Here is an 11359-nt window from a genome sequence, read left to right as displayed (position 1 = left end):
GTACCAGATATGATCCAGTAAGTGCCAGAGATGGTTGCAATGCAAAGAACAAAATGCAAACCATTGAGCAATGCCATGTTGTGCAATTCCATATGACTGGCTCCCAGGTCCCAGCTGGTGAGCAGCATCTGGAAGCAGTAAGCTGAAAAAATCCCTGAAAATGATCTTGTGACCAGAGGACAAAATTCTGAGTGTTTCCCTTGAGGTACTTCTCATGTTTCTGGACTTTAGCAATTATTTAAGCACTGGGAATTCTTATTTAGTAGCAAAACATCTGATCTTTACCCATTACCAAGCTACAGTAGAAGATGTTTGTTCAGCCTGAAGAAGAGAAGGCTCTGGGAGACCTTACAGCATCTTCCAGAGCCTCCAAGGGAGCTGGAAAGGGACTTTTCACCAGGGCAAAGGGCAATGGCTCCCACTGCCAGAGGGCAGGGCTGGATGGGATATTGGGAAGGAATTCCTCCCTGTGAGGGTGGGCAGGCCCTGGCACAGGGTGCCCAGAGCAGCTGTGGAGCCCCTGGATCCCTGGCAGTGCCCAAGCCATTCCAGGGCGGTGGAAGGTGGAACCACTGCACCCAGGTTCTCTCTGGAGCTGGGAGTGAGGCTGAGGAAAAAGAACACAATGCCCAGGTGGGATCCAGTGAGCTGAGTCTAAACCTCAGAATTAGTGACTGCAGAGCACAGCCTTGCTGATTAATAAACTAGCAGTGTTTTGAAGTCTGCTTGCAGATACTACTGCTATATAAACATCTGTAAAGTAATTTGAGCTCATTCTGTGTTTGACTTTATTAAGCTGGATTAGTGCTATTCCAACTGCACTCTTCAGTGATGAGAGTTGCTAAACCATAACCTTTGAAAGCATACACCAGGTGCTACCTCCTGATCTAAACCACATTTATAACAGCAGTCAAAACACCTTCTGTCCCTGGATATAATACAAAAAACCTGAATTTGCTTTTTTCTGTTTTGGAGATGCATCATTTTAAAATGAATCTCTACCTTACAATCTGTTTTCCAGTTTCTTCTTCTCTCTACAATAAACACATAATGATTGTAGGTTCAAAGCCTTCAGATATTTCCATGACAACAAAGACTGATATAAACAAGAATTAGAACTTTACTGGACAAGAAGAAAATGGAAAGAATGGAACATCGGAGAGAAATCTCAAAGAGCCACAAATAGAAACTCTTCTATTTCATCTCCAGTGCTCAATGCAGTTTTGAAGCTACTGAAGAGAAACACAAATAATTTAAGATTTCCATGAAAAGTAAATGTCTATTATAATGCATTTTCTAAATTATCTTTTTAATATCTGGTTTGCTCATACATGCAGCTAGTGGATAAATAGAATAAAAAGTCCTTAACTTCAGCCCCTTTCCCTCATTGCAGTAAGACCAATGCCTTCACTCTTGTCTTGTTGGCAACATGAAACTAATGTTCTTGCAGCTGGGGGCTGCTAGATAACTTTTGTGAGCCTAAAGCCATCCTCTCTCACAGTTCTTGCCTCTTCTGTCACCACTCTCTGCACCACTGTCTTTAAGCAAATGCAAAGCCCAAGCAGGAATCCATTATCATGCAGTGTTTGTGGATGACAAATCTATAAATTCCATCCAAATTTGGCCTGCAATCACCAAAGAAATTAAAAAGAAAACTAAAGCTGCCCTTCTTCTCTCTCAGCTGGCATTTTTTTCTGGCCCTGATCCAACCCCATGCAGGAAAAGCAGCCAGAGGAGCCCTTGACTCATGATACCCTTTCAAAAAGGAGATCAAGGAGATCAATGTTGCTGCATTTGAAGTGCAACTGCCAGTTCTGATCCAATTGGCTCAAAACACATCAAACTCCCAAGAAATTCAGGGTTAAATCATTACATTGCAAGCTCAGGCTGTCTGGAGCGTACAGATCTGGTGCTCACTCACTGCTGGTACTTGATTTTGGTATAGACACCACAATAAGTTATTATTCCAGAAAATAATTAATTATTTTCTTGGGGAAAAAAACCACCAAATAAACCAAACAAAAAAATCAAACAAACAAAAAAAACAAAAACAAAACCACAAAACTAAAAACCTCAACATTTTTCTCTCCCTGGAGAAAGATAAATTGTCGTTTTTGACAAGACACAGTTGAGCAAAACCAAAAATAATTTACATGAAGTATCCCCTCTACATAGAAAGTCACATTTATAGCTTTGGGGCATTTTCTCTGGTAAATATCAACATCCTGGAGCTAATATCACTGGCCTGGGAATGTATCAGGGAAAAGAAATTTTAAAAAGGAGTGAGATAATTCCTTGTAATAATGCAAAGTATTTGGCAGCCTAATCACATAAGCAGTTGCCATCTCCTCCATAATATAAAGCAATGTCATGTAAATTAGACTGGGGACACAGTTCTAATATGAAATAACTGTCTTTTAGTGGCACAAAGCCCATGATTTTTATTCAGAAACATATAACACAACTATATAGGCAGCTGGGTAGACAAAGTGAGAAGTACATTAGACTCTTTCTCCTTTTCAACTGCAATAATGTGCAGCCATCCCTCATAAAATTTAAACTGTTGAGTAACTTGCTGCAAAACTGTCTCACAGTTCATGAGCAGGAATGAGAATACTGATTCCAGTGAAACTGCAGAAATATATAATCCAAATTAGGATATGGACAAGGCACAAAGGCTAATGCTTGCACGATTACAGAAGGCACAAATTACAGAAAACTGGCACAGGCAGAGTAACTCAGCATTGTGTCACATCACACTCGTGCTGTCTACCCTCCAGCAAAGCCCTGCAGCCGTGGAAGGGGAATGGCATAAACCTGATGGGCTAATGGAGCTCAGAGCAGCCTGGGCTGGTGGAATGGGATCAGCTTTAAGATCCCTTCCTACCCAAACCATTCCATGATTCTATGGTTAAGGCAGATGCCAACACGGATTCAGAGCCCTGGCTGCCCCCCGAGAGATGGGACACAAGAGATCCAGCCCCTCTAGAACAGACAGGAGTGAAAAAGGAACTGTGCTGCAGCACACATACCCGTAGAGTTTGTGGGGACAAGCTGGAAAGCCGGAGAGATACACCCTATACAGATGTGTGGGAACTTACTTTACTGCCTCTGATCTCACCTTGTTCTGCTCAGATCTTATTTCTTGGGTCCAACATTCTCCTTCAGCAGTCTGCAGCTGGGGAAGCACGGTTCTGTCCGTGCCTGCAAAGGGCAGAGCAGAGGACAGCAGTAACACGCTGAATTGAAATTTAATTGCGGGTAAATCATGTAGAAGCGGGTGGCTGCTGCAGCTTCACCGAGCAGGAGCCTGAGCGGGCTCCTGCCAAGATCCAAGGGCACAGCAAAGATACGGAGCGACAAGGCGGCGATCGCACCCACGGCTGCGGGACCGGCCGCGAGTGCCGGGAGTGCGGGGCGAGGAGTGCGGGGACAGAGCGCTGAGAGCGCCCGCGGGAAGGGACCCGGGCTCGGGGGCACGGACGGGCGGCACCGGGGCACGGACAGGCAGCATCACACCGGGGCACGGCACCGGGGCACGGACAGGCGGCACCGCACCCGGGGACCTGGGCACGGCTCCAGGGGCACGGACGGGCAGCATCACACCTGGGCACGGCTCGGGGCTCCGGGAGCACCGACAGGCGGCACCGCACCGGGGCACAGTTCCGCGGGCACGGACAGACGGCACCGCACCTGGGCACGGCACCGGGGCATCGGGAGCACGGAGCAGCGATACCCGCACCTGCCCAAGCGGGCGGGCGGCGGGGCAGGCAGCGGGGGCGGACCCGAGCCGTGCCGCTCCCCTCGGGGCTCGGCAGCAAAGTTTGGCGGCTCGGGAGAGCAGCGGGGGTCGCAGCGGGGCCGCTCCGTGCCCACGTCTCCTGTGACGCGCGGCAGCGCCCGCCCGCCCCGGGCCGGGGGGAGCGGCGGAGCGCGGAGAGGCGGAGCGGGGCCGCCCGTCCGTCCCTGCCCGCCCCCGGCCCCGCACCTGCCCGGGCGCGCAGCGGGCACCGCGCGGGGCCGGGCCGCGCCGCGCCGGGCGGGGATGCGCAGCCCGCGGCGCCAGGATGCGGGAGGGGAGCGCGGGCGGCCGCGGCGCGGAGAACCGGACGGGCGCCGAGCCCCCGCTGCACCTGTTCCCCGTGCCCGTGCTCACCGGCATCACCGTCGCCTGCGTCCTGCTCTTCGTCATCGGGATCGTCGGCAACCTCATGACCATGCTGGTGGTGTCGCGGTTCCGGGACATGAGGACCACCACCAACTTCTACCTGTCCAGCATGGCCTTCTCCGACCTGCTCATCTTCCTCTGCATGCCCCTGGACCTCTTCCGCCTCTGGCAGTACCGGCCCTGGAACTTCGGGAACCTCCTGTGCAAGCTCTTCCAGTTCATCAGCGAGAGCTGCACCTACTCCACCATCCTCAACATCACGGCGCTCAGCGTGGAGCGGTACGTCGCCATCTGCTTCCCCCTGCGAGCTAAAGTCATCATCACCAAGGGGAAGGTCAAGCTGGTCATCCTCTTCCTCTGGGCCATCTCCTTCATCAGCGCCGGCCCCATCTTCATCCTGGTGGGGGTCGAGCACGAGAACGGCACGAACCCCCTGAGCACCAACGAGTGCCGAGCCACTGAGTACGCCATCCGCTCGGGGCTGCTCACCATCATGGTCTGGACCTCCAGCATCTTCTTCTTCCTGCCCGTGTTCTGCCTGACCGTGCTCTACAGCCTCATCGGGAGGAAGCTCTGGAGGAGGAAGAGGAAGAACATCGGTCCAAACACTGCCATCAGGGATAAGAACAACAAGCAAACTGTGAAAATGTTAGGTACGAGTCCTCTTGCTCTGTTTTTCCAAAAGGATGTGTGTGCTTGTGTGTGTGTGTGAGAGAGAGAAAAAGACAGGGAGCTCTCTGGTAGTTTGCTGTAGTTCCTTCCAAAGGAAAGAAAATGTTTCATACAAAAGGCTAAACCTCAGCTGTAGGATAACTCTCCTCCTCCCTTAGATTTATTTCTAACTGGTTTGAGCTGGGGACTCCCAAACAGTTAAACAAACATTAGTAAAAATCCCTGATAAGGAAAAATACTACAGTTATAATTAGCTTGTGCCCTCGAGATTTTTGAGCTTATTTGCTCTTTGGTTGTGGATACCAATGTTATTTACAGAGAACAGTTTATTTCATTTTTAAACAAAACTAAACCCTTCTCAAGCCATGAAGTTGAGCTGCAGACTAGAGCCAGGCAGGCAGGGCATGATGTGCACTAAGATTCATAGGAAAAGAGTAGCAAGGTTTTAGCAAACTGGGGTTATTTCCTACCATGGCTGTGTAAGCTTATGAAAATGTATCTGCATTTTCACATTGGCAAAACCAAAATGATATGCTGAACCAGGAGCACCGAGTCTCCTTTGTGGTCTGTGATGCTGTAAAATCTCACAGACTGTAAGAAAACAGGATCAGGACAACAGACACTGTCATTCCTAACTTTGTGTATCGACACTGCTGAATGCTTTAAACAGCACTTGTGGTTGGCACATGGAAACACAAGTTGTAACATACTAAGTCAGTGCACGTAGTTTGAAACACAAACCCAAAAAGTTGTCCTGCAGTTTAGTGTCTGAAAACTGCAGAATCCTGCTGCTGCTGCGTGCTTTTACCCAAGCCAAAAGTCCTCTGCAGTGCAAGTCATCCCGTGGATTTTGGGGGGACAAGATGCTCTGCAGGAAGGAGCTTTCACAGGCTCCTTTCAGCAAGGTTGAAGTGGTGGGCTAATGAGGCAGACAAGAGGTGGCAGTGAGTCCTAAGTACCTTAATTATCAGAGAGGAGCCTATCTGATCTTTTTGTTCATGTCCTAATTTATTACTATGCAACAGCAGGAGGAATAATAAAACCAGCAGCATTCTTTATGCCCTTTCAGCTACGTTTTATGATCAATAGAATTACTTCAGTCTGGTAAGCGTGACCTTGAAAGTAATTAATTGCTCACACTTCTAGAGGTCCAGGATTATGAACTTCCACTGACTATGAGTAAATTACTTATATTACTACCATGCTTATATTTCCATATACTTAACTGTAAAGAATTTTGAAATAAAAAATGCTTATTTCTGCTCTGAAGTGTTGCCACAAGCAGTGCTATATTTCAGGCACTCTTTCCTTTCCTTTTACAAGGTCTGAGAACAGGCAGGCAGTGGCAAGACTCTCCTCTGACAGAGAGCCAATATTCCCTAAATGATAACAGTCTGATGCCTGATAGAAGGATGGGAAGAAGTTAGTGAGGGCTCAGTGGCAGCAGATGCTCAATGCAGTCAGCTCTCACTGGTGTTAATGTTCTGCTCAAAATTTAAAAGGTGCTTTCTGAGGCTTTATCATGTCATGGAACATCAAGTAAATGGGATTAGCATCAGAAGTTCTTTTAACTGTAAAGACAGGTTATGCTTCTGGGACTGAAATTAAACACCTAAATGTACAGCCTGACTTGCAAAGGAGCTACCACATCCCATTCCTATTGAAATCCATGGGTTTCTGCATGCATGAAGATCAAACTGTCAAAAGCCTGACTTGGGATATTGCCTACGTGTGCTTAAAATTCTAGTCCTAATAGGCTGTGCTTTAAACTCTGCTCATTCATAATGGCCATCATGGTAATATTCATTACATGGATTCAAATCCCCATGTGAGCTAGGGAATCAAATTAATTTTGTAGCGGAGATAGTGAGGGAAAACTGGAAGTGATTGGCTCAAGAAGATGCAGAGCTGGAAAACCTAACCTGAACCTCAGGCTCTGGTGCTTTCCACTCCACCACAAATCCTGTGTAAGCATCCTTTTAAACCTGGGAATGCTGGTGCAGAATTTCTGGGGAAAGATACCTATAGCCATTCCTCTCGGTAATTTGAATTTTATTATCTTCTAAGACATGATATGAGCATAGCTAACACAAGCAGGTTGCTAACACAACCTGCCCACCAGCGCCAGGTTGGGCTGGACTTTGAACAACCTGGTCTCATGTAAGGTGTCTCTGCTTAAAGCAGAGGGCTTGGAAAAAGATTTTCTTTAAGTTCCTTTCCAACCCAAACAATTCTGTGATTCCATGAACAGGTTAACTGTAAAAATTGCTTAAGAATGTCAGAAACCCTTGCTCGAGTTTTCTGTTTTTTCTCCCTGTATTGCTCTCACTCAGAGCAATATGAAAAATTATAAAGGTCAAAGGCACACAGGAAATGAACAGAAACTGTTTCCCTTTCTCTCAGATGAAAATTCCAATGGGCCAGTGTTCAGGGATACACACATTCCCATTATTCTACAGACATGATATTTACATGCAAATGCCACCACTCTAGTAATATAGTATTACAGATATACTGCATAACTATAATTATGTAGTTATATACCACACATTTAGTTTTACTCTTCTTGGGAGTAACTCATCTTCCAAAAAATGGACAAAGTGGAGGGATGAACTACTTTCCTTATCTTGGCATATGTGCTCAACAAGTTCCCATTCTGTGTTTTATTCTGGGGCCTTTGCCTTTAACAATTTTGCTTTTTGTCTTAAATAATTTAGCTTCCCAGTGATTACATTCTTCATTATAAACCACAGTGTTGAGTCTATCACGTATAATTTGTTTTTCTTAAACACTGTAGATGATAGATAGTTATATTTTGTCACCATTTGGAATTCTTTAACAGTCTGTTGATGCAAACATAGGTTTTATAGGTCAGAAGTTTGCTACATCAGATTAGTTGGGCAATATTCAGGCAGGCTGTTTAGATATGATCCAAGTGTATCAAGTATCACCAATTTATATTTTCAGTGTACTGAGACACAAGTGAAAGCTTAGGGGAGGCATTTTCACACTTTGTAATTAATTGTTTAAAGGAACAGAGCTGCAGCACAGAATGTTAATCACCTGTATGTTGATACTCACACTTAACACGCTTTCTCCTGCTGTTTCTGTTTTAGTCGTGGTGGTATTTGCGTTCATACTCTGCTGGTTGCCTTTTCACGTAGGACGCTACTTATTTTCCAAATCCTTCGAAGCCGGCTCCCTGGAGATAGCAGTGATCAGCCAGTACTGCAACCTGGTGTCCTTTGTGCTCTTCTACCTTAGCGCAGCCATCAACCCCATCCTGTACAACATCATGTCGCGCAAGTACCGCGCGGCCGCCTGCCGCCTGCTGGGGCTGCGCGCCCTGCCCCAGCACAGCCTCTCCGGCAGCAAGCAGGGCAGCTCCCGCGGCTGGACAGAGCCCGCTGGCACCACATGACACGCGGGGCACCCCGCGCCACCCAGCCAGCCACGGCGGCAGGGGACAGGGCAAGGAACGGGAGCGCCAACGCTGGAAGCGCCACTTGGGTCATTGCGCGGATGGGATGAGAGGCGCGGTGCAAGCAGTTAAAGAGCTGAGGGGAAAAACCTGAAGTTTGGGACTCGGAGAGGAGAGAGGCGGTCACAGAACATGGCAGTGCTCCAGGTGTTATTTTTGTGCTGCTTTTGCCCGTTTGATTTTTTAATGCTGACTTTAGCCCAGACCCGTCCTGAGCAGGCAAACGTGGCCCACTTGATTTGAGAGTTTGTACGACTTCAGCAGCGCCAATTCCAGCTGAATTTTTCCAGAGTTAGCTTTAGTTTTGCTAAGAATTTTGCTAGCATCTAATCTGGATCTAGAGAGAGGATACTGAATTGCCTTTTTGGAGTAGTAAACAGGAAATTTGATACACTTTTCATAATATCAATTTTTAAGTAAGCTCATGTTTTTCTTGGAATGAGGAAAATTATTTCTAAAAAAAAAAAAAAAGAGATATAAAATGGATAATTTTTAAACATGCTAAAAAAGAATAACCTCCATGTCACATCCAAGTAGAAAGGAAACAAAACAAAAAGCTTTCACAGAAGTGGCTTAGAATGTGACTGTACTGAAATATTTTTTTAAAATATATATCAGCGGGACAAGGACAGTGCTGGCTTCAGGCCTGCAGTGATGCTATAAAAATGTGGAATGCAATCACCCACCAAAGTCTCTCTTTTTTTTTTTTTTTTTTACTAGCTAAATCATCTGTACTTGTTCTGTTCTGACTGTGAATGACTTGACGTGTTTGAATTTGGAAGCTTTTAATTGTTTCAATATTTGTAAAGAGTTTGTGGCTACCTGTCCCTAACTGCACCCCAAAGCTTGCTGAGGACAGGTATCCTGCCTGTAAACCCCCCATGTTTCTGTTTAAAGGCTGTCCCAGTGCCACATCCCCTGTAAAGCCTGGTGTGCATTTGTGCTCGTTTGCTGCAGTGTTGAATTGAGAACATTTTGCATTTTTTAACCACCGTGACCTGAGAAAATAATAGAAAAATCTGCATTAAAGGACACAGGCAGACACATTCTCATACTTGATTCATAAACCCCTTAAATTAGATTTTCATACCTCAAGAGTGCCATTTCAAGGCAAACCGGAAAACGTTCCATCTACTGTGCTAATGAATGTGGCTTATATTGTCTCACCAACATGTGGGTTTTGTGCCCCACAGAGCTGACAGAGCTTTGGAGCATGCATGTGTGATAGCAGCTTCCTTTGGTTCTAGTGTTCATCCCCAGCTGGCCCACAGCCCCCTGTCCCTGCTGATGAATTTTAATTGTCCCTGGTGAATTTTGTGTCAGCAGAACTCTCCTGCCTCCAACCCCCCGCTCACACCGATGGGCCACTTCCCCTGTTACACCTTCAGCTGCTCAGGTTGAACTCACCAGAGAAATTGGCCTCTTCTGTACATTCAGTGTCTTTTCTCTCACCTTGCTGGGGCCAGGGGCTGGTTGCTGCTCCTTGGTGGCACCTGAGCCTGTCCCCTCCCCACTCCAGGAGTGCAAACACCCACACCGAGGCACTGCAGCACTGCAGCATCACCTCCTGCTCCACCTCTGCCCACAGGCACCTGGCTGTCCCCGCTGCTCTCCCACTCACTGGCTGGCAAAGCAGCTCTGGTGGCAGAATTCATGCAACTCAGGGAAACAAGACATTTGGGAACCAAGGAAAGAGGGTGCAGATGTGAGCTCAGAATGTCTGTACAAACAAACCACACACACACACACCCGGCGTCACATCGGTGTTTCAAATCTCAGCTGTGTCTGTGCTGTTAAATGTGAACTGAAAAAGAAATAAAGTGATCAGACCCTTTATAACCCTGTGGCTCTGTCTTGGGGGAAGACCCAGTGTGATTCACACAACTAGATTTAATTTTTTTTTTTCATATTTTAATTTTAGCTTTGTTCCCCAAATCTGTGTAACTAACTTGATTAGGCTGTTTTGTTTAATCAGAGTATCTGCAACATTAAAGCTGTGTAGACACATTTGTGCATACAAACCACAAACATACTAATAATTTCATTTAGCCAAAACATTTCACCAGAAGAAAATATAAATTTTAGCTCTACCAACACTGTAAAATTTCCACAGTTTTGTGTACAGAATGAAATTTAAAACATTTGATTGGAGGTCATAAAAGTCAGAAAGGCATTGGTTGCTCCTTGGGAAGGAGGACAGGACTTCCTTCCTTCTAGCTGAGGAGATGGACCCATTTCTCCCAGTCTTTGGACAAATCTAGCAAAATACACACCTTATTATTAAAGAAATTAGCCAGTTTTTAGGACTCTTGCACAAGCAGGAAAAAACTTCATATCTAGCAGGGAACACAAACATTTAACACACTGAGGCTGTCACTACACCAGCCATTAGTGCTGCTGCCCTCAGTACCAAAACTTTTCTATATGGCTTCTCTAAAGCCACTGGGGTCACACCAGCATGTGCTGAGGAACTGCTGCTTCAAACTGGTACACAATTAACTGCTTTTATAGGGAAAGCAGGAAAAAAAAAAAACAACACCTCAAAACCTGGATAACTCTCACTTTGGCATCATAAATCAACTTTTGTCTGATGCCTTCAAAAAGATCTACCTGCACTGATGGATGAATCCAGCATTGCTTGTCTTGAGTGTTATCCAGAGAATCACAGAACATAAAAGGGACCTTAAAGACTCTCTAATAAAAGGGAACTTAAAGACTCTCTAGTGCCAACCCTCTGCCATGGGCAGGATGCCACACACTAGATCAGATTGCTCAGGGCTCCATCCAACCTGACCCTGCCCAAGGTGTAAGAAATAACTTCAAGGGGGAAAACAAAATGTGAGCAAGATTTGCAGGGTGTTTTTTACCTAAGAGCAGTGAGGTCAGTCCAAGGTTGGCATCATCAATCTGTGCCAGGTACCAACAAGGGGCAAGGCTCCTCCTGCCTCGTCTCTGCAGGATGAACAGGGGCAGAGGGCATGCTGCAGGTGCACAGGGCAGTGACCAAACAACCTGTGCTGGCACAGAGATGCTGGGCT

At 46.4% G+C, this 11359-nt stretch overlaps 1 protein-coding gene across 1 annotated transcript; it reads left to right on the top strand.

Moving 5' to 3' along the window:
• The first annotated feature begins 4067 nt into the window (after window positions 1-4067).
• Window positions 4068-8345, top strand: GHSR (growth hormone secretagogue receptor). Its single transcript, XM_058031334.1, has 2 exons — window positions 4068-4821; window positions 7957-8345. The coding sequence occupies exons 1-2, from the start codon at window positions 4068-4070 to the stop codon at window positions 8259-8261; spliced, it is 1059 nt and encodes a 352-aa protein (XP_057887317.1). The 3' UTR covers window positions 8262-8345.
• The last annotated feature ends 3014 nt before the right edge of the window (window positions 8346-11359 follow it).

This window comes from Melospiza georgiana, chromosome 10, assembly GCF_028018845.1.
Source record: "Melospiza georgiana isolate bMelGeo1 chromosome 10, bMelGeo1.pri, whole genome shotgun sequence".
NCBI classification, from domain to species: Eukaryota; Metazoa; Chordata; class Aves; order Passeriformes; family Passerellidae; genus Melospiza; species Melospiza georgiana.
This window is presented reverse-complemented; position numbering and strand designations above follow the sequence as displayed.

What these genes read in the sequence shown, in the direction of transcription:
- GHSR (XM_058031334.1), top strand. Translation starts at nt 4,068, where the DNA reads ATGCGGGAGGGGAGCGCGGGCGGCCGCGGCGCGGAGAACCGGACGGGC. An exon ending in GCAAACTGTGAAAATGTTAG is followed by an intron (nt 4,822 to 7,956) that starts GTACGAGTCCTC and finishes TTTCTGTTTTAG; the next exon opens with TCGTGGTGGTATTTGCGTTC.